Source organism: Dipteris shenzhenensis, chromosome 21 (assembly GCF_047967505.1).
Source record: "Dipteris shenzhenensis isolate YYH24624 ecotype China chromosome 21, Dip_SZ_1.0, whole genome shotgun sequence".
Lineage (NCBI taxonomy): Eukaryota > Viridiplantae > Streptophyta > Polypodiopsida > Gleicheniales > Dipteridaceae > Dipteris > Dipteris shenzhenensis.
Window position 1 is genome coordinate 31486485 of NC_141616.1, and position 23156 is coordinate 31509640.

Genomic DNA, 23156 nt, shown 5'->3' on the forward strand with positions numbered 1-23156 from the left:
GCCAAACAATGGCTATCTGCAAACAATGCCTGCCAAAAAACCAACTGCTAGAGCACCTGCTAGAATAAAACCTGCACAGAAGTGCATATGCCAACAAAAGGTACAAGGGCCTGTAAAATGTACGAAAATCCATACGTACGATGTACAGTGTACGGAAGTATGGAAACTTGTACGGTTGTACGGACGATTTGCAGGTGCCACATGTGCGGCGCAGTTGTACGATCAAATGTATGGTGAAGTACGGACTGTTAGTCCGTCGTACAAAAACTGATGGTGGAGTTGTACGGACTTGGCAAACGGTACAGAATCATACGATGGTACGGAGTGTACGGCGCCTATACGGAAATAGTCCGTACGACTGTACAGACAGTAGCATATGGACGAATACAGATTTGACGCCTGCAGTACAGAAGTCAAGCTGTTGTACGGACAACAAGTTGCTGACGACGAGCTGTAGTACGGAAGTTCGTACGTTGTACAACGACTGTACGGCGCAGGATAGCTGATGCAGATTGTACGGACGATGTAGCGGAAGGCTGTACGGTAGAGTGTATGACACCTGGAGGTTGGTGCGGAGGTTGAGCTACGTGAGCTTGGGAGCTGAAGTAGAAGATGTGGGAGCTAGTCTAGAAAGCAGGAGCTCAGGATCTAAGAGCACTCTCACACATGGACAATGGCAGAAGTCCGGGGAGAGAAGTAGATGCTCTGATACCAAATGTTAGAAAAAGAGAGTGTGAGAGCAAGAGAGCTGAACGTAGTGCTTGCAATAGAAGAAGTGACTAATACAAGAAGTGGGATGGGTTTTGTCTAAGTGACAAAACCTTATCCTTCACTAACCGTAGTTAGTGAATTAACTGTGGTTAGGAGGAAAAACCTCTAAATGAGGGAAAAGTGCCCCTAACCTACTTATTACATTACATTGGTCATTGCTGAATTATAATAATAATTCTAACAAGAGGCAGTGTTTCCAAACCTTGAGAGCATACACTACGGCATAAAGTTCTTTTTCCATTGTGGGCCAATAGTATGGAGTGTCATCCAACTTTTTATTCTTAAAAGCTATAGGTCTACCATCTTGGAACAATGCTACCCCAATCGCATAATTGCTCGCAAAGGCCTCTAAAACATAAGGCTGGATAGGATCAGGCAATGCAAGAACATGTGCTTCATTGACGCAGAGTTTCAATGTGTCAACAGCGTTGTTCAAATCATCACATCAAGAGATGGGCTGATCGGACTTACGTCCATGACCTTTCATTATGTTGTCAAGAGGAACATTGATTTTGGAATAATTCAGATTTCTAGAGAAAGACATCGAATCCTAGGAAAGGACAAAGTTGTTTCATAGTCTGAGGTATCGGTAAATCCAAAATTCTTTGGCCAACAGCTCACACTCTGCCATAAGAGGTTGAGTAAGGGCTTTGCTTATGGGTTTGCGCGCCCAGGAGAGGTAGAGGGAGAGAGTTACGGGGCTGACCAATCCTCGACCATGTACATCGGTATATGGAGGGGGTAGATATGGGGCTGTTCTGCCCACTTCTGAGGCCTACCCATGGTTGCCACCACGCCGCCTTTATGGCGCCTAGTTGGCGCCTTGGTTGGGGGGTCAGTAAGGCCCCCAACCCTAGCCATTCCTATGAGAAAGAAGGAGAGCAAGAGATGTCAGTGGGGATGTCATAGTAGTTAGTCCCTGCTATGCGTGATGGAGTTTATGGTTTTAAATCTTATGAGTGACTCTCGTGAGATTGAAACTGCACTATGTTGTGTTTTTAGAGAGTGAGTTTGGGAATGTTCCTGGATTCATCTAGGTATAAGTGATTGTCTTCAAAGCCTTTATGGGAGCTCGATTCAAAACATAGTTTGCACACATGAGGCCTTCAAGCCAAAACCTGTGAGGCAACTTTTTACTGGTAAGCTGCATCTATCCATCTTCATAAGAGTGCGATTCTTGCGCTCAGCTTGACCATTTTGTTGAGGTGTAAGCCTCACTGTAAGCTGATGCGTGATGCCTTCTCCTTAAAAAATGCCTCAAACTCATGAGACATATACTCCCCCCTTCTATCTGTGCGAAGTGTCTGCACCTTGAGTCCTATCTCATTCTCAACCATAGCCACAAAGTGTTTGAAATGCATAAACACTTCTGATTTTTCCTTAAGACCATAGACCCAAGTGTAGTTGGTGAAGTCATCTATGAATGTAACATAATAAAGATAACCCCCAAAAGCAAGTGTCCTCATGGGACCGCAGATATCACTATGAATGAGCTGTAGATTGCGTGTAGCTCTCACTGCACCATCCTTCTTGAAAGCATTAAGCTGCCATAGCTCATGTGCCCATACCTGGCATGCCATAACTCCGCATTCTGCATCGCAGCAATGGGAGCGCTCACTGAAAATGCAAGATCGGATCTTTTCTCATCTATATCAAGCTGAAAAAGACCCCGATACAAAGTGCCAGACAACATCAAAGCATAGTCATTCTCTTTGTCTCTGACTGCACACTTAGCATCAAATACAACTTGAAATCCTCCTCTATTTAGAGAGGACATTGAAAGCAAATTCTTCTTCATACTTGGCACGTAGAGAACGTCTGACTGAAATCTGTGCCATCAGTGGATGTGAGAATAATGTCCCCCACTCCACACACTGAATAAGAAGAATTATTTGCACAAGTCACCTTCTTTTTAGTAGGTGGAGGATTCAGAGATGCAAAAAGGCTCTTCTTAGAAGTGATGTGCTTAGAAGCACCACTATCAAAATACCAAGTATTCAGTGTCTTATTGACACTGAGAGAGCATGCATCCTTTGAAGGATCATAACTGCAAGTCAAGAAAGCATAAGAGTCATCCTCAATAGTGGTTGTAGCATCTGAACTACGTGCTGAAAAATCTGAAATGCAAGACAGAAAGGCATAGTGCTCTTCCACAAAGTTGGCTGTAACATCTCCCCCATCATGTGAACGAGGAGCTGATGCTTCTGACACAGCCATACCTAAATCCCTTTTCCTTTCTTTAGTTATGCGCTTCTTGCATTCACCAATATAATGACTTGGCTTGTTGCAGTAGTGACAAATGCCCTTCTTCCTAGGCTTATCTGCATCACCCTTAGCCTTATAAGAGGGCTGTCCTGAATCAGCTTTATGCTGATGTGCGGGCTGATTGGCATGTTGCTTTTTCTGCCTTTTTCCCTTGGGCTTGAACTTAGAAAGCATGGATGCTCGCCAGCTTGTGTTGCCATATTTCTTTGTGTCTGCTCCTCCTGCAATAGAAGTCCTACCAACTTGTGAAAAGAGAGGATTGCTGTCCCCCCTCAATGACAAATTCAGCGAGGTGTGAAAACCAAGATAGGACTCAAGAAGAGAATTCAGAGTGGTGGTAATCATCTCTGAATCTGGAATGACTTCATCAATTTTCAGCAGTTGCTCCCTCAAATCCTGAAGCTTTGTGAGGTGAGTATTCATGGAATCTCCCTCATCCATATGCGTGTGAGAAAGCTCTCTCTTCAGAAAGGAAACTCTGGCATCATTTCTTGCTGTAAACATACTCTCCAATATCTCCCAAGCTGCCATAGGTCTTGCATGACTGAATGTGAGGAATAATGAACCTCTTGACAGAAAGAGAAATCACTGATAGAGCTTGTGCATCCCTAGAATCCCATCTTTTCTGTTCTGTTGTGGGAGCACTTGGAGCAGCAGCTCCAACTACTTGTGCTGCATTTTGACCTCTACCCTTGCCTCTAGCTGTAGGAGTGACAGGTGTAGTCACAGAATTTGGCCTTGCTTCATCTCCATTGACATAATCCCAAAGATGTCTGCCAACCAAGATGTTGCGAACCATAAAACTCCACAAGGAGTAGTTGGTGCCATCCAACTTATCCTCCTGTGTGAGGACTCCAAACACCTCATGGGGGTTGTTCTGAACTTTTTTTTTTTTTTGCCAGATAAAGTAAATAATACAGCAAACTGAACAAGTAAAATCCCTTCCTAGGATGCAAAATGCACAAGTAGAATCTGCCAAAGAAAATCTGCCCACAATGACAAATACTGTCACAGCCTATCAAAGGCTCAACTTGCATCACAATGCTTTGCTAATTGTTCAAAAATCTGTAAAAAGTGGCAAAAGTCTGCAAATTGACTCACACTGAGTTCGGAACTGCTTGCAAGCCTCCGAAATGCTCTTTTAACTGCAAAATTGCAACCCAAATGCAGAAGCCCCAATTTCTTGTGGGAAATTGCATACAAAAGAGGGCAAATTAAGTGAAAGCCTACAAAAGAGAGCAAATTAAGTGAAAGCCCCAATTATGCAATAATTTGCAGTGCAAAACCAAAAGCCCCAAATTTTGGGGTGAAATTGCAAGCGAAAGAGGGCAAATTGACTGAAAGCCCCAAATTTGCAATTTCTCTGCCAAAGCTCCAAATGTGCTCAACACCTGTAAATGTGCACAAATCTACCCCCAAAATTGCTTGAACTTGAGTCAAAACAATCACTTAAAGCAAAGAATGTCCCTGCAAATGGACCCTGCGAGAAGAACCTTGCTCAAGAATCCTACAACAGTCTGTACAGTATGCTGCCTTACACACAAAGAGAGGCTTGCATGAGTTCAATGTGACACCCTTAAAGAATGGGTCACCTTTTAGCTATTGACGAGCACGAAATTGCAGCCACTTCTATTCCAATTTGTGCTAATCTTCTTTAACGATATCCTCATTTACAGCAAGGACCACAAGAGCATGTCAGATAGGTGCTAGAAATATCAAGGTAGTATCAGCTTTACGATAAAGCTAGCAAATGCACTCTTATTATAGGAGAGGCTGAATATCTTTGGCACATTGTGGGCTTCTCAAATTGGACTCTTGAGAGTTGACATTTGAGGGAATCGATTTGTCCATGTGACTCAACTTTTTATGTTACTATGTTATGTTAAAATTTTTATGAAAAGGATGCAAACAAGTAGTCAGAAATATGGTAAATTCAACGATCATTTCCATCCGAGCATTTCATTGTATGCTGGTGTTGTATAATAGTTTAGTCCTCTGGATTCCAGTGGCACACTTAAATTGAGCTTTCTGTTATGCTTGAAGGTTTCTATCATAGAAGCAGAGACCATTCCAGTGTTGTTACGGATACTGCAGAGGAGCCCAGGTGATAATGGCGGTCCTGTTCAGCTACTTTGGGAACTTTCAAAGTGTGAGGCTGGCTTGAAAGCAATCCTATCTGAGAAAGGGTCAATTTTGGTAATTGCTAGTGCTTTCAACTTGTGTCAAAATGACCAGAAGCTACTCGCAGAGAAACTCCTTGGCAACCTATGTCTCTATGATGAATCAGTGATAATTGAAGCAGCTAGATCTGGTCTCTTTGGACCATTGATCAGCAGCTTGAATTCTGGTATGTGGATTTTGCAAAATGCTCGCTGTTGCAGTGCTGTATGAGTGCAATAACTTTTCTTATTGTGACTTGTTTTGTAAGGTTTCTTATTGTGACTTGTTTTGTAAGGTTTTGTGCAAATATTGTAAAACTTGATGTGAACAGTTCTGAATTTCAGGGAATGAGGCAACAAGGTTGAAAATGGCGACTGCAATTTCTGCAGAACTGGAGCTGAATGACCACAGCAGTTCAGCTCTTGTCAAGGCAGGTGCTGTTCCTCCATTGTTGGATTTGTTGCAAAATGGATCATCTGATAGCAAGCTTGTGGCAGGAACTGCATTGCATCAGCTATCTAGCACAGATACAAATAAGACAGAGTTTGCAAAAGCTGGTGCTATCCCAATCCTAGTGACTTTCCTAGACGCTTCGCTTCCGCAATTAAAGACTGACATCATGGCTGTTTTATCAAATTTAGCCAGTGATCCTCAGAATGCTGCTGAGATAGGTCAAGAAGGTACAGTCACAGCGCGTCTTGGACTGTTGTTATCAGGGGATATCGTAATGCAAGAATATTCTTTGAAAGTTCTTCAGTGCATGGCCAGGGATAGCCGTACTGTGCGCACCTTAGTGATGGACTTGAGAATGGTTCCTAGGATCTACAGACTGCTGAAAAATGAGGGACTCTCCAACAGCTGCCGTGGCAGCATATTACATCTCCTGTGCCACCTTGCTGATGATCGGTCGACTCGCCAGGCTCTTGTAACATCAAGAGAGATGGTGAAGTTTTTTATTGGTCTGATAGAGGGGAGTTCGACAGCAGAAGATAAGGAGGTGGTATTAGGCCTATTGGCTGGCCTTTCAAAGATAGATGAAATGAAGCCTCTCATGCTTTTGGAAAGTCAACTACTATTCATGTCTGCAGAGTACTTGAAACTGAGAGGAAGTCAAAAATTGCAGGAGTCTGCAGCTGTGATTTTGTCAAGGCTGTGTGATCTTGCCGTGATTGAGGCACATATTCAGATGACTCTTTCAAGGCAAGGGTTAATTTCTACTCTGATGGAAGTCATTAGTCACAGTTCAAGCACAGAACGAGCCAAACAGCATGCGACTGTTACCCTAGGACTCTTTTCCAAATGCACTCCACGTCTTACAGAGCGGCAGTCTTTTATCAAGCAGCTGTTGGCCAGGCTAGGTTTCAAAAAGTATAAAATCTGCAGAGTGCATGCAGGGAAGTGCAATGTGAAAGGAACCTTTTGTATTGTGGAAGCAGAAGCTGTCCCTTTACTCATCAATTTAGTCAAAGAGGGGAGCCCTCGGACTGCTGAACAAGCTATGGAAGCTTTGGACACTTTGATTATGAATAAAGAAAACATGGAGCGGGGAGTTGATTTCCTTGTAAAGAATGGCATCATTGCACCCCTTGTTTCTGTTGTGGGTAAGAGTGATTTGTTAACTGAGAAGGCGACAAAGGCATTGGAAAGAATTTTTCGATTCAAGAGGTACCGCGATGATCGATACTCCAAAGCTGCCAAGTCAAGCCTTGCCACAGTTTTGGCAACTGGGAATGCTGATGCTCGGAAGGCAGCTGGCACTGCGTTGATGCATCTGAAGGAGATGCCCAGGGATTCTGTTTACACCTACACAACTTCCACCACCTAATTTATATCCTCCTCTTTTTTGTCCCAAAAAAAATGATTTTTTCCAATGAGAGGTTTCCGTGGCCTGCCTTGCGTACTCTTGGTCATACCTGACAGAAGAATCAAGGGGAATTTTCCTATTGCTTCTGACTTCAACCATTTCGTGGAACATCTCTGATATGAGCTTCTGTGCTGTGTCCTGCACAATTCGGCTCTAAGAAAGATTGGATGGTTGCAGTCTATGGTACTCATTAATTTAGCTTTGTAATAATACCAGTCTAATATGCATTCTTGACAAGGTTGTGGGCTTTAAGATGTGCCCTTGTATATGAATTCCATACCTTTCATACCTGAAATAGGTCCCATATGGTTGTTCCTTTGTAGTAACAGTAAGCATGTTCTCTTGGCGTTTGTCATCATTATTTCACAACGCTCCACTCATAGTTTCTTGTAGTATCAGAATTGTTGCAATTCAGAATTCTCATCTCATCCGTGTCGGAATAACCCGAAAGAACATCGGCATTAGGACTACCCTATTCTTCTATTTGGTCTTCATTCGAGCCTCCTTGCAAAAGAGAAAACACATTTAAGGATTCCACTTGATTGTGATGTTTAAACAGCCTTCTTGTTTGTAATGTTTCATATTCAGGAGGGGACACATGCCAAGGCAGCTTTCTTTTTGCAATTACTTGGTGTATGGCATCTTGTGTTTTTGATAGTGCTATGATATAGTCATACAATTGTGCAGATTCACACTTGCAGGAGAGGACCATGGGATCCCCAAGGCAAACCATATTCTCTTGCTACTATTATGAAAGGTTTGCAGGTTGGGATATCCAAGATTTGAAGCCATGGTCTGAGCACCGAGACCAATGCCCAAACCACTTAGTCAAAGCCTTGGAGAGTGAAATATTTTTTAGAAAACAAGGCAGCTTTTTAATCAAAACACTGGGTAGAGCATATTTCACCAATACGCGGGACTGCCATCTTGGAGACATTTAAATTGAAAGTGGATGGTTCTTAGTCTTTATTGCATATGGGATGTATATTCCTGAGACAAGGTTTAAATGTCTCAGGAATATACATCACATAAGCATGAGAGATCTCAACAACGGAAGCGGAATGGAAAAAGGTAAGAGGGAGAGCCAGAAGAGAGTTACACAAGTTTTGGTGGGTGTAGAACACCCTAATCTTCTATGTCATCCATATATATGTGTGTTTGAGTATTGTACATAACCGAGGTTAAGGTACAGTGGTCTTTAATTTCCACAACTTTTCACTTAAAGATCAATGTGCCTTTAAGGGAGAATAACCAATGATCATACGATCCAATGTCCATCAGTGCACGATAATACTTAAATAGTTGACTAGGTAGACTCTTTGTCAGCATATCTGTAGGGTTATCATTTGTATGAACCTTGACAAGCTCTATGCGCTTGTCCTCAAGTACCTTCCCAATAAAATGGTACTTGAGCTCAATGTGTTTGGTCTTTGTATGAAAGATCGAAATTTGTGCTAGTTGAATAGCACTCATGGAATAGTTGAATAGCACTCATGGAATCACTATGCAATGTTAGTACACTTGTATGGATTCTCAAATCTCACTAGTCGATCAAGCTCATTGTAATCCTCTATGGTTGCAACATACTCAATCTTTGTGGTAGACAAAGCAACGCACTTCTGTGCGCGAGACATCCATGACACTGTACCACCTGCAAAGGTGAACACATAACTAGAAGTGGATCTCTTGCTATCCACATGTCCTGCATAGTCTGAATCAGTGTATCCAAATACATGCATCTCTCCTCTGCTAAAGTAGATACACATCTCTTTGGTAGCCTTCATGTACCTCATGATGCACTTAACTGTCTCCCAATGCCTCTTTTTTGAATTAGCCATATACCGGTTAATAACTCCCACTGCAAATGCAATGTCCGGTCTAGTAGCTATCATATCATACATAAGACTTCCAACCGCTGATGCATAAGGAACCTTGGTCATTATGGTCCTCTCCTCATCTGATTTGGGACTATCTTCTGACTTAGTTTCACATATGGAGGCATTGGAGTACTTACTGCCTTCCCTCCCTCCATATTGAAACGTAGTAACACTTTTGTAATATACTCCTTTTGTGAAACTCAAAGGAGTTTTACTCCGGTCACGCGTGATGTGCATACCAAGAATATGACGTGTAGGTCTCAAATCCTTTATGTCAAAGGTCTCATGCAACTTGGCCTTCAGTGCAACAAGCTCATAAGTGTTCTTGCTAGTCAATAACATATCATCCACATAAAGTGTCAGGAATATGAGGCTATTATCCTTAGTCCCCTTTTAGTATAGAGGCAGTGATCAATCTCACTTCTTCTGAAACCCTGGGACCGAATGAAAGCATCAAACTTGTGATACCATTCTCCAGGCGCTTGCTTAAGACCAGAGACTTTTTTTTAAGCTTGCAAACTAAATGCTTTTTGTCCTTTTCTTCAAAGCCTTCCGGCTGTACTATGTAAATTTTCTCATGCAAATCCCCATGCAAGAAAGTTGTCTTGACATCCATCTGCATAAGCTCAATATCCTCTATTACCACAAATCCAAGTGCACATCTAAGTATGGTCATCTTCACAACTGGAGAGAATATCTCATCAAAGTCCACATCCTTCTCTTGCTTGAACCCTTTAGCAACCAAATGGTTAATTATACTTAGGTACATCATCACCTGTGACCATCTTGTAGACCCATTTATATGACAATGCTTTCTTTCCATATGGCAAAGAAACCAAGTCTTAAGTCTTATTCTTTATGAGTAAACTCATCTCTGATTGCATAGCATACTCCTACTTAAGCTGATCCTCGCGTATCATAGCCTCTCTATAGCAAGAAGGCTCCCCATAATCAGTAAGCATCCAATAGTCTATCCCTGGAACAAATCTCTTAGGCGGTCTAGACACTCTAGATGTTCTTCTCAAGGGCATTTCAGCTTGTGTAATTGTGGGAGTACCTATTGGCACCATATCCTGCACATTCGTCGGTGCATGGACAGCTTGCTGCCTATCAACATATGCATGTGGATTCACATCCTGGAAAGTGATTCTCCTCATTTTCACATCCCTCATGAGTGTCTTATGCATCTTCTCATTGAAGACCACATCATGGCTTGGTATGATTTTCTTTGCTTATGGATCCCAAAGACAATAGCCCGTCTCTTTTTAGGAAATGCATCTTTTTGGAAGTCTTTGTGGCATTGCAAGTTGGGGCACATGAGCCAGAATGGAATGAAACTCTTATGCCGTTTGGGTTATGTACCGCATTTGAGTTCTTTTTGATTTTGAATTTTGTGAGCATTGTTTCCATAGGAAGCAAACTAAATTAGCCCATAAAAGAAAGGAAAAGAATGAACTTGAAAAGCTTGATTTGGTGCATTTAGACGTATGTGGTCTCATGCCTACACGATCATTAGGCGGGGCTGAATACTATGTGGTCCCATGCCTACACGGTCATTAGGCGGGACTGAATACCAAAAAATATGCATTTCCTAAACTTAGGATCTAGCTTCTTTCAAAGCTCTTTTGGCATGTGCATATGCCTCACACCCAAATATACGCAAATGAGAGTAAGAGGGCTTCTTGCCACTCCATGCCTCTTCTAGAATACCACCATCCAAACTCTTGCTAGGTGATCTATTGATCACACATACTACAGTCTTCCTTGCCTCAGCCCAAAAAGCACAAGAAAGACTTGCATTGAAAAGCATACATTGCAACATTTTCCGAATGGTGCGATTTATCTGTTCTGCAATTGGATTCTGCTCTGGAGTACGAGGGAACGTCAGCTCCCTCTTGATCCCACGTGTATCACAAAAATGTTGAAAGTCACGAAAGATATACTCTCCACCATTATTAGTCGGTATGCATTTAAGCATTCTACCTAACTGATTTGTAACCAAAGCCAACCATTTTTGAAATACCTGGAACACATCGCTCTTCCGAGTTATAGCATAAGCCCATACTTTCCTAGTTGCATCATCAATGAATATCACATGGTATTCAATCTCGCCTAATGACCGTATAAGCATAAGACCACATACGTTTGAATGCACCAAATCAAGCTTTTCAAGCTCTTTCTTTCTTCTTTTATGGATTGATTTAGTCTGCTTCCCATAGAGACAGTGCTAATAAAATTCAAAATCAAAAAAACTCAAATGCGGTACATAACCCAAACGGCATAAGAGTTTCATTCCATTCTGGCTCATGCGTCCCAACCTGCAATGCCACAAAGAAGTACTTGGCTGCTCGGTTATTGCAACCACATGATCAGATACCCCTAATATATGTAAGAGATACAAAGTCCCACACTTGGTACCCCTGGCCAAAACAATAGAGCGCTTCTGAATTTTTCAAATCTGAAAGTCAGAAGTGGTCTAAAAACCAGCATCATCTAGCTGACCTGCTGAAATAATACTCTTGGTCAACTTAGGCCATGTCTCACATTTTTCAAAACAAATGCAGACCCATTTGCAAAAGAAAACTTTGTCACCTGCTCCCACTATGTCACATGCATAGTTATTTCCAAGATGCACACAATCTGTCTTTTCATTGTCATAAGTGGAGAACCATTTCCTATGGGGAGTAACATGGAATGAAGTACCAGAATCCAAAATCCAATCTTGGGAATATGCATAATCTAAAGTGGTAAAAGTAAGTCTGCAGGTAGACTAGACATGAAGAGAATGTCATTGTCACTATTATCAGTGAGATTGCATTAATCTCCTCGATCTTTATTTTTCCTTTGTCCTCCCTTGGACTCTCTTCCTTCTTATTTGCATCCCGATTTTAATCCTTTTGCTCTCTTTTCAGCTTGTAGCAATCCTTTTTCATGTGGCCCTTCTTGCCACAGTGGTAACACTCAATGTTCCGTGCCTTGGATTTACTATGAGACTTCCCTCTTTCTTGGGACTTCCCCCTGAACTGTGATCTGCTATCCCTTTGCACATTTAAGGCTACATCCTGCTTGTTGCCATCTATAGACTTCTGTATAATCTCGTTGGCTAACAAGCTACTCACAACATCATCAAACTTCAGTACTCCACCAGGTGCAGATTTATTGACAGCTGTACGGAAGGTATCCCATGAAGATGGCAATGAACATAAGAGAAATATTGCCTTAGTCTCCACATCAAAATTCATCTTCTCAGCCTAAATCTGGCTGAAAATAATATTGAATTCATTCAAGTGAGAAGCAATGGAGACCCCTTCCTTCATTTGCAGCTCAAATAACCTCTTTATGAGGTAAACTTTATTAGAGACAGTTTCCTTCTCATAGGTGGCACATAATTTCTTCCACAAATCTTACATAATCTGCTCATTTACTACTGTGAAATAAACTGACTCTGCAAGATGAAATCTAATAGTAGACTTTGCTAATGCATCCAACTCAATTCAATCATCCTCACACATATCTGCAAGCTTAGCTTCAACCCCTGCCAAGGGTTTAATCTGCTTCTTTTGAATAAGCACATCCCTTACCTGTTCTTTCTACAAAGAAAAGTTTGTCCCATCAAACTTTTAATGCTTCCTTTTCAAACATGGAAGAGGATGCCATGATGCAAATGAAACAAAATCCCAAATGCTAGTACATGCAAGAGAGAAATCACACCAAATACTAGATGCACCCAATATGTCTGTCTTAATGAAGGATAGTGCACCAAAACTCAAGGCCCAAAGTATCAAAATGCATTTGAATCATGTGCATATACTATGCATCCATATGAGCAAATCTGGCCCAAAAGAAAATGTCAGCCCACAATGACAAAACAATGGCAAATATAATGCCAATAAGAGCCAAATGTCTCAAGCATAAACATCGTCTGTGGGCATAAGCATCAATAATGGCTCATCCAAGAGATCATAGCACAACCTGTGTATCCACTGTAATATGTCGAAGCTGTCCCTCAGTATAAAATAACATCTGTGTGCTAAACGTCCATCAATAAAGTATCCCACAAGGCAATCTAGGCTATCAACGCATCCAACAAGGATCACAATGCATCTACATGGCTTGTAAAGCATCCACTACAACCCAATGCAAACCACAAATGAGCACACACGGCTTAGAGTATAACCAAAGTGATATGCATAAGGTATATCTAAGAAATCATGGCCCCACGGTAATGACCGCTAGTGATAATAGAATTTGGGATGTCTCAAAACATGGGCGTCATTGCATAATCAAACTCGGCAAGACAATCTGCAAATATCTCTCTTCTCCCATAACTTCAAAATCTCATCTAAGGATGGAGTAAGAGCCAATCAACGTGCATTTACTTGTAAAAATGAACCTTAGGAAACTTAACCTTAGCCAAAATGCCACATGGCAATCAACAAGAAGGTCTTGGAAACTTTGAGAAATTTCCTTCAAAGAGACGATGGAAAAACACAAAAAATCACAACTCCCTCAATTCTTCACGGAATAGCAAGTAGCTTGGTAGACATATGTTTCAGGTAGTCTCGGATCGAATGGGATAGACATCTCTGCAAATGGAGGCTCGGATGTTGAGTTTCCACTCACACAGGAAATGACAGAAGGAAGACGGAGGAGTAGATAGAGCTTCACTACAGCTTCAGAACTTCACGGAATCAAAAGTAGCTTCACAGGTAGAAGTTTTGGATTGCTTTGAATCCACTGGGAGTGTGAACTGCAAATGGTGACTTGGATATGGAGATCCAACACACGAAATCCGGGCAGAAAATTGAACTTCATCACTTTTTGCAGGAGTTGTAACTTTTCACTGAAAACTCGGATGACAGAGATGGCATTGGATAGTATGATCATTGCTTATTCTCCCTTAAAGGCACATTGGACTTTAAGTGGGTTAAAGGCCAAAAGGCCACTGTACCTTAACCCCGGTTATGTACAATACTCAAACACACATATATATGGATGACAGAGATGTAAAAACAAAAAATGAAGTACTCAATGTATTCTACAACTTTTCTTTTGATCTTAGGGTGAGATTCAACTTCTAGAGAAAGATATATTCATCACAAGACTCTTAGGTCTAAAATAGACTGTCTTTTGGCCTCCAAAACCACTTGATGGCTTGCAAAAAACCACTTAGAGAATGTTCCAAAGGTTTCTACAAGGTCTCTGCACATCAAGATGTAGGTAAAGACACCTAACAGAGCTTCTCCTTCCTCCCACAGAGCTGTAGCAGCAGACTTCGAGCTCTAGGCTCACACCCAGGCTCAGCTAGAACACTCGCACTCTGATACCAGTGTTGAGAGATCTCAACAACGAAAGCGGAATGGAAAAAGGTGAGAGAGAGAGGGAGAGCCAGAAGAGAGAGTCACACAAGTTTTAGTGGGTGCAGAACACCCTAATCTTCTATGTCATCCATATATATGTGTGTTTGAGTATTGTACATAACCGGGGTTAAGGTACAGTGGCCTTTAACCCCCACAAAGCAATCTTCTCCCATTATTGAAACATTTAGTTGGATGTTAAGACTAAGAAATATTTAGATGGACAGTCGAGAGTTATGTACCTGAGATGCTTTGAGTAACTTGAATTCTAAAACAAATCAAAAAAAGAAAAATGCAAGTTTTTCATGCATTAACATGAATTCAATGTTTTATTCCATTTTATCTATATGAATAACTCATGTGAACAAAACTTTATACGAATGGATAAAGTGATGTACAATAGGGGAAAGAAAGCCCTTCCCTTGCCTTCTTGCCCTTTGGACTTTCCCCCTAATATCTTTGTGAAAGATGTAGCGAGCATATTTGCAACACTTACAACTTGGAGTAGTGATCTCCCAATAAAATAGATTAATACATCACATCTTGTGATATGAAATGGGAGGGACTAAAGTGGAGGGGAGAGTGCCATTCGTAAAGGGCATCTAGACATCTTTCAAGGAAAAGGGAATTGGTAGTGTCGTAATATGATCTTCTCCACTAGTTGTGCATGCATACATCTCCTTGTTTATATGGTTGGCCTCCCACTTCTTCTCATTGGTTGGCAGCTAGTGATGATGCTACCACCATGAAGTCCCTAGACTACATGCTACTTTTTTCTCCATTGCTTTCTCACATGTTTCTATTCGATCGGTTGCCTTTTCCACACAATGATAACACCATATGCATTGCATTTTGCATGTCCTAAATCGTTCCCTACACATGTACATGTGTCCTTCATCCCTTGTGCACATAATGCACCGAATCGTACTTGATAAATTCATAGTGGAGTGAGAGGTGGATGCATCAAGGTAGAGAAGCGAGAGGGAGATGCATCAAGGTTGGTAGAAGTAGAGCAACATGTTTAAGGTGGATTGCAAAGGGGGAAAATAGTAAGGAGAGCTATAGAAAAACCAGGAGAGCTATAGAAAAACTATAGAAAAAGTCTTGTGTGTTCCAATAGGACCCAAGTATATAAGTTTATAGCCTAATGATGGACACATACCCTAGACATCATCCCTTAGGTCACTCCCTAACACATCACCTCCTACATCACTCAATCCAATCTATCTCGATCATTTATAGTCACATCACACTCCATCACACTCAAGTCGCTTTCACAAACCACTAATTTACAATTTTGAATTGTTTCTTTTTCCATGCACTTGCTTGCTATATGGCTCATAAGCATGCCAAAGGTCATGACAAAATATGAAGAAGGGAGAGGAGAAGAGTGGAGATGAGGAGAGAGGGCACAGCTAGAGAGCACACCACAAATGACTAACTGTACACTAGATTTAGTTGAAAAAATAGAATATATACAAATCCATTTAGGGTTAGGGTTAGGGGATCTAACCCTTTCTTTTATAGCACTCTATAAGGTTAGTGCTATCTTAGTGCTATGTACATATGATCACATGATGGTGCTATGGACACGTGATCACATGATGTTGAGTGTGAACTCTCAACACCTTCCCTTAAGATCAACATCATGAAGTAGGCCTTCCCTCAAGATGATGATTATGGGGAATCAAAGAAGGACTGAGTATTACATTCCATCACACCCCTTTAATGGGTATGTCCTTCCTCTACATCAAACCAAGAGCTAGTCGGTGTTTCTTGAATAGCTATTTACCGAGTGGTTTGGTAAAGATGTCTGCAACATTCTCTTTACTATCACAATGCTGCATTGTGATGTCACCAAGTAACACTTTCTCCGCTGAAGTGCTCTTTGACATCAATGTGCATTGTCCTGGAGTGATATAATGGATTCTTGGCCAATGCTTGAGCCGATTGATTATCACAATATATTGTTGGCTTTGACTCATCAAAGTAATCTATTTCTGACAATAGTCTTCTAAGCCATATAGCCTCACATGCACCTGTAGTGAGTGCTCTATATTTTGCTTCAGTTGAAGACAAAGAAACCGTTGGTGGCTGTTTGTTTGACAACCATGATATAGCACCTTGACCATGGAAAAATGCATATCCCTATGTCGATCTCCTGGTCTCATGATCTCTGACATAGTCACAGTCATGGTATCCATGCAACCATGGATGACTTCCTCTGTATTCTTAGAGGTTGCATTTTATATAGAGAATGAGATTGCCTAGATAGAGAATTAGATTTTCTAGGTACCAATGCAAAGGATATCCGATGGGCACAATACTTTTCCTATGCCTCAACCTAGGTGGTATTGACATGTTCTCAAAGAGGCACACCCATCAGATAAGTACTTGGTTGGATAACACACCTAAGGGCCTGTTTTTTTACGAATGTGCATATCATTAGGGGAAAAACGGTGTATAATGCGTGATCGACCATGCAAAGCATATTCGATGGTCACAATACTTTGCACACACCTCAACCTTGTTGAAACGGACTTGCATGCAAAGTGGAGCCCCCATCTGAGAAGTACTTGTTCGAATAACACACCAAGGACCGTGTTTTTTTATGATTGTGCATGACACTAAGGCAAAAACGGTGTTTTATGCTTGATCGACAATGCAAAGCATATTCGATGGGCACAATACTTTGCACACACCTTCAACTAGGTGGAATTTACTTACATGCAAAGTGGGGCACCCATCCCATAAGTACTTGATTGGATAACATACCTAGCAATGTGTTTTTTTACGGATGTGCATGACACTAGAGCAAAAATACTATTTAATGCTCGATCGACCATGCAAAGGATATCCGATGGGCACAGTAATTTTCCTACGCCTCAACCTAGGTGGTATTGAAATGTTCTCAAAGAGGCACACCCATCCGATAAGTACTTGGTTAGATAACATACCTAAGGGCGTGTTTTTTTGTGGATGTGCATATCACTACGGGAAAAACGGTGGATAATGCGTGATTGACCATGCAAAGCATATCTGATGGTCACAATACTTTGCACGCACCTCAACCTAGTTGAAACGGACTTGTGTGCAAAGTGGAGTGCCTATCCCATAAGTACTTGATCGAATAACATACCTAGCAGTGTGTTTTTTTACAGATGTGCATGACACTAAGGCAAAAATGGTGTTTTATGCTTGATCGGCAATGCAAAGCATATCCGATGGGCACAATACTTTGCAGACACCTTTAGCTAGGTGGACTTCACTTACATGCAAAGTGGGTTGCCCATCCCATAAGTACTTGATTGGATAACATACCTAGCAGCATGTTTTTTTACGGATGTGCATGACACGAGCAAAAATGGTATTTAATACTCGATCGACAATGCAAAAGATATCCGTGGATAGAATACTTTTCCTATGCCTCAACCTAGGTGGTATTGACATGTTCTCAAAGAGGCATACCCATCAGATAAGTACTTGGTTGGATAACACATCTAAGGGCGTGTTTTTTTATGGATGTGCATATCACTAGGGAAAAACGGTGTATAATGCGTGATCGACCATGCAAAGCATATCTGATGGTCACAATACTTTGCACGCACCTCAACCTAGTTAAAACAGGCTTGCATGCAAAGTGGAGCCCCCATCTGAGAAGTACTTGTTTGAATAACACACCTAGGACCGTGTTTTTTTATGGTTGTGCATGACACTAAGGCAAAAACTGTGTTTCATGCTTGATCGACAATGCAAAGCATATCCGATGGGTACAATAATTTGCAAACAAATTAAACTAGGTGGAATTGACTTACATGCAAAGTGGCATGCCCATCCCATAAGTACTTGATCGGATAACATAACTAGCAGTGTGTTTTTTTACGGATGTGCATGACACTAAGGCAAAAATGGTATTTAATGCTCGGTCGACCATGCAAAGCATATCTGATGGGAACAATACTTTTCCTACGCCTCAACCTCGGTGGTATTGACTTGTTTTCAAAGAGGCACACCCATCTGATAAGTACTTGGTCAGATAACACACCTAAGGGTGTGTTTTTTTACAGATGTGCATATCATTAGGGGGAAAATGGTGTATAATGCGTGATCGACCATGCAAAGCATATCTGACTTGCGTGCAAAGTGAAGCCCCCATCCGATAAATACTTGTTTGAATAACACACCTAGGACTGTGTTTTTTATGGTTGTGTATGACACTGAGGCACAAATGGTGTTAAATGCGTGATATACCATGCAAAGCATAGACGATGGGCACAATACTTTACACGCACCTCAACGTAGGTGTTATTGAGTTGCATGCAAAGTGGCATGTCCATCTGATGAGTACTTGATCGGATAACTTCTCCCACCAATAAATTAAGTACTAATTAAAAATTATAATAAATGAGTAGATTATTAAAAAGAGACTAATATTTAGGTAATTGTTGCTACTGCAGCTTGCTTGCAAAGGACTCTCACAAAGGAGATGGCTATAGATTTTGTTCAAGGGATGGATGTGATTTTATGTAGCAAAAGAGAAGTACTTGCATTTGCTACAATCCATGATAGTGATCCCAATTCAGTTTGCCACTTTCGAAGACTTGGCGAAGATAAGGTGGCAGTAGGCTTGCCATTTAGGTTGGATTTTGTGTGCAACCCATATTAAAAGTACTAAGTTCGAGGTGCCCAAAATTGATGAAGTCCACTAGGTGTTGCACCTCCATCTGACTCATGCCTAGAATGGGAATCCATCGCTTATTGATATTCATGAGAGCCCTGAAATGAGAATGGGAAATCTCATGGTCTGCAATCACTGAGGCACAAGAAGCATGTAAAGGCAGATGCTGGTTTGCTAGAGTGGGCTTGAAGCGCCAGCAATTTGATGAAAACCAAAATGCCGATTGGTTGGTAGGGCAAATATTTGCAAGGCTTGGACAATAAACTACAAGAGATCGACCTGATCCTTTTTGTTCCCGACTCACCATGGATAAACCTATAAATAAAGAAGTTCGAAGACGGTCTGAATGTAGACTAGACCCTCTTGCAACCCTGGTGATGACCATGGCGTGCTCTATTTGTGACCCTCGGGGGGACGATAAGGCCCAAAGATGCTACAATATATGTAGCCGGTGTCTTATCAGTGCAAGAGTACTAATGATCGAACTAGGCAAGAAACTTGAAATGAGGGAGAGAACTCCCAAGGGCATTGAGTTATTGGAACAAAAGATGAGTGCTGGCTTGTGACTAGCAAAGTATTAAGCTAGTATCATTTGAAGAGAGATTGTCTTAGTATAGGAGTGAGTGTATCATGATGTCAACAGGCTATATTGCAAGACACATTCAAAGGTATTGAATGACAGGTACAAGCCATGGCAGATCAAGTAGAATTCTTGCAAGGGCGGGAAGAGCAGGGCTTGGATGACAGATTGCCTAAATACCTAGAGCTCTTGAGTGCATATGGGCTTTGTTCTGGTCAGCCTCCTTCAGCCTCTTATAGTTTCAACTTTCAACAAGCTACATGCTTCTAGGCACTCGGTGATTGTAGGCCATGAGATCTCCCATTCTCATTTTCAAGGCTCTTGTGAATATCAACAAGTGATAGATTCCCATTCTTGGCATGAGTTGGATGGAGGTGCAACACCTAGTGGACTTCATCAATTTTGGGCACCTCAAACTCAATGCTTTTAGTATGGCTTGCACACAAAATCTAACCTAAATGGAAAGCCTATGGAAATGTTAGCAAGCTCTCGTACAATGCTTCTAACTCGAATCTTTTGTGGCCTTCTCTTGGTGTATCATTTGGCCTAAGGCCTTATTTTGCATACATTATATATGCTCTTTTGTTATAGTGCTCATTTCTCTTTTCTTCTCCTTTTTTTTTCATATTTCAAATGTGAGAAAACGGTTTGTTGAACTTATATTACTCGTAGCATTAACAATACTACCTTCGTATACGAATAATATCATCAAATAGTATGTCTTTTTTTGAAGTAGTATTTCCTTTCTTGTGCCAGTTTCTTCCATGCAAAAGGCCTTGTGATAGCCACAAGCTCTCTTTAGGAAATTGTTTCCCCTCTTTATTAGATCTAAATCTTTATATCACTTACATGGACAACACTTTAGATCTATATAAGGTGTTAAACATTATCTAGAGATATTGGATTGATGCATTTCTATGGATTCTCTTCACTTTATTTGTTAAGATATAAGTTTGGAGACAAGACATAGATACATAGGTATTAGAATTGTAATAATTAGAAGACCATTGGGAGATAGAAGAAGTAAGTCTATACAATCGGTGAATGACCGACTTCAATTACAAGGAAAGTTACAAATATAGCTCAAAACATAGAAGCCTCATTTGATCATACTATGGGCGATGTGCTTGATATGCTTATGAATGATGGTGTGAGTGCTAATTAAAATCTTAAATGAATCACTACAATCACAAGTGGAGGCTACATCCTCCCCACATTATGCTCATGAGAGTTCTAGTCAAATTACAACTATTTTTTAACGAGTACTCAATAAGTCAACCATATGTATTCATCATGAAAGACATATAATTATACCTCATCACATAAATGGCAAAATAAAAGTATGCCTTGCTTGAAGATATAACATGAACCAATAAGTAAATACATACCATAAGTCATCAATAAGTTAATCAACAAAGAAGGAACAAACCGCTAGTCTAGCAAGACCTTGCATGCCCTTGTAAATATAGATGAGTATAAAAAAGAAAGCAGATGTACTCATCTTGTAGGTATTAAATGTGCATTTAGTCCATTGGATTATCTAGGCACCTGTGCAAACCTTCATGTACTCTGAGACACAATTGAGTGTGATGAAAGAGAACATATGAGCTCACCGTGGAAATAAACGAGTGCCTTGAAAACGTGTGAGAAGCACCTTCTCATATGTGAAGTAACGTATCCAAGAAGTAATGATATTAAAGCTAAATAGAAAAGAAACATTGAAAGAAAACATGTTAGCATGTTAACAACGTAAAAAATTCGGCAAGTCCTTTTCTTCCATACGATGGACCAACTTATGAAACTGAAGCTAGTGTTGAATACATGACGAGAAGTCAAGCAAGATGTTAGCGTATAAGAGAGAAAGAAACATTAGATCAACATTTTCTTTTGCATATCAAGCACACCTACATGATCTTTACCCTACTCTAGATCAAATACAATGGATGGCCTATATGCATGCTTGATTAACAAAAGATGAAAGAGAACCTATTTTCAAAATCATAAGATAATCGAAAAGTAACTCTCACCTTCAAAATAACATAGCTACGATACTTTTGAAGGTTAGCTCACCGACTTTGATACAAATCTTTCTGTTGATTGAATTATCATCTTCCTTCTACACTCTTTGCTATAGCCATTCCTACTGAGTTCCTGCCCTTAACGCTTTAACACTTACCATGTTTACAGTCGCATCCCATTCTCCATACTTTGAGATGTGACTGAGTGTAATTCTGCATGCACGATACATGTTTCCTCGACATCGATCACACATACATTTGATTTTTTGATGTAACCACATTTTGCGATGGTGGATATGGAGGGATTCATCCTCACTGGAGCTACTTTATTCCTTTTGGCTGTGATGTGCTAGCTTTATCCCTTTTGTCTTGTTTGTGAAGCTCCTTATTAAGGGGGTTTAGCTTGCAACCTCATGATTACATTAAAGCATACTGGTCTCTCTCAACTCTTAACAATTTAAGGCTTGTGGACTTAGATGGCCGTAGATTCACCAAAAAACATCATATACAAAAGTCCATGTACTATGATGGAGGTAACCCTTGTTTGGTATAGTCAAAATCAAAGAATGAGCCATATCTTTTTCATCTCATGATAGAATACCCTTATGTTGGGCTTAAATATACATATACATATATGCATATATATATATATATATATGTATATATAGATATATATATATATATATATATATATATATATATATATATATATATATGTATGTATATATATGTATGTATATATAGCTATATATATATGTATGTATATATATAGGTATATATATTTATGTATATATATATATATATATATCAAAAAGTTCTTTGGTCTACATGCATTTTTTGCTTCCACTTGGATTCCCTAGTGACATTATAGGGGGACAAGCCCCACCCTTCATCATAAAGTTGGTGAAACAAGCATGCACACAATTGTAATTGAAAAGGGACTACACTTAAATGGTGTATTTTTACACCAAGAAGGTGTATATGCACACTATCTATCCAAGAGAACAAGTCATCTTGATATACTTAGGACTTTGGTTTAAAACTATGTGGTGTCAACCAAAGTGTAATTATTTGGTTAATCATAGAATGTATTTTTGTAAGCTTATCTACTATTTGGTAGTTTGAAAAAATTTGGGTTTTCAAAGTTTGCTAGAAAAACCATGGGACTATTGGACTTTTATTTAGTCTAATTTTGGAATTGGACTTTATACAAGTCCAATTTTTTTGAATACAATGTTATTGTTAAATTGTGAAATTAAGAAATGAAAAGAAATATATTGTTATTTTCTAATGGTGAAATTCAGAATTGAAAAGCAATATGTCTAATAGTGAAGTTGAGACCGTCAAGCTAAACTATCCGGGTGGTTGAAATTGTGACAGTGTCCTAAACCATCTCGATGGTTGAAATTGTGACTGTCCTAGATGTGTCCTAAACCAGCTTGGTGGTTGACTATCCTAAACATGTCCTAAACCAGTGCGGTGGTTGAAAATTATTTTGCTTCATTATATACTTTAATTAGACTGTGTTTCGTCTTCTTTTAGTAGTAGCAAAAAGGGGGCTCATTGTTCTATTGTTCCCACATGTT

General features: G+C 40.3%; 1 protein-coding gene across 2 annotated transcripts in view; it reads left to right on the plus strand.

The window, feature by feature from the left end:
- The window catches only part of LOC147888748 (U-box domain-containing protein 43-like), a 44989-nt gene extending 37464 nt beyond the window's left edge, over positions 1 to 7525 (plus strand). For both annotated transcript variants that reach the window (XM_087392482.1, XM_087392483.1), the window contains 2 exons: positions 5080 to 5383; positions 5541 to 7525. In XM_087392482.1, the coding sequence (XP_087248608.1) occupies positions 5080 to 5383; positions 5541 to 7021 (1785 nt within the window). In that variant the 3' untranslated portion in view covers positions 7022 to 7525. The remainder of the gene's footprint in view (positions 1 to 5079; positions 5384 to 5540) is intronic.
- Positions 7526 to 23156: the final 15631 nt, after the last annotated feature.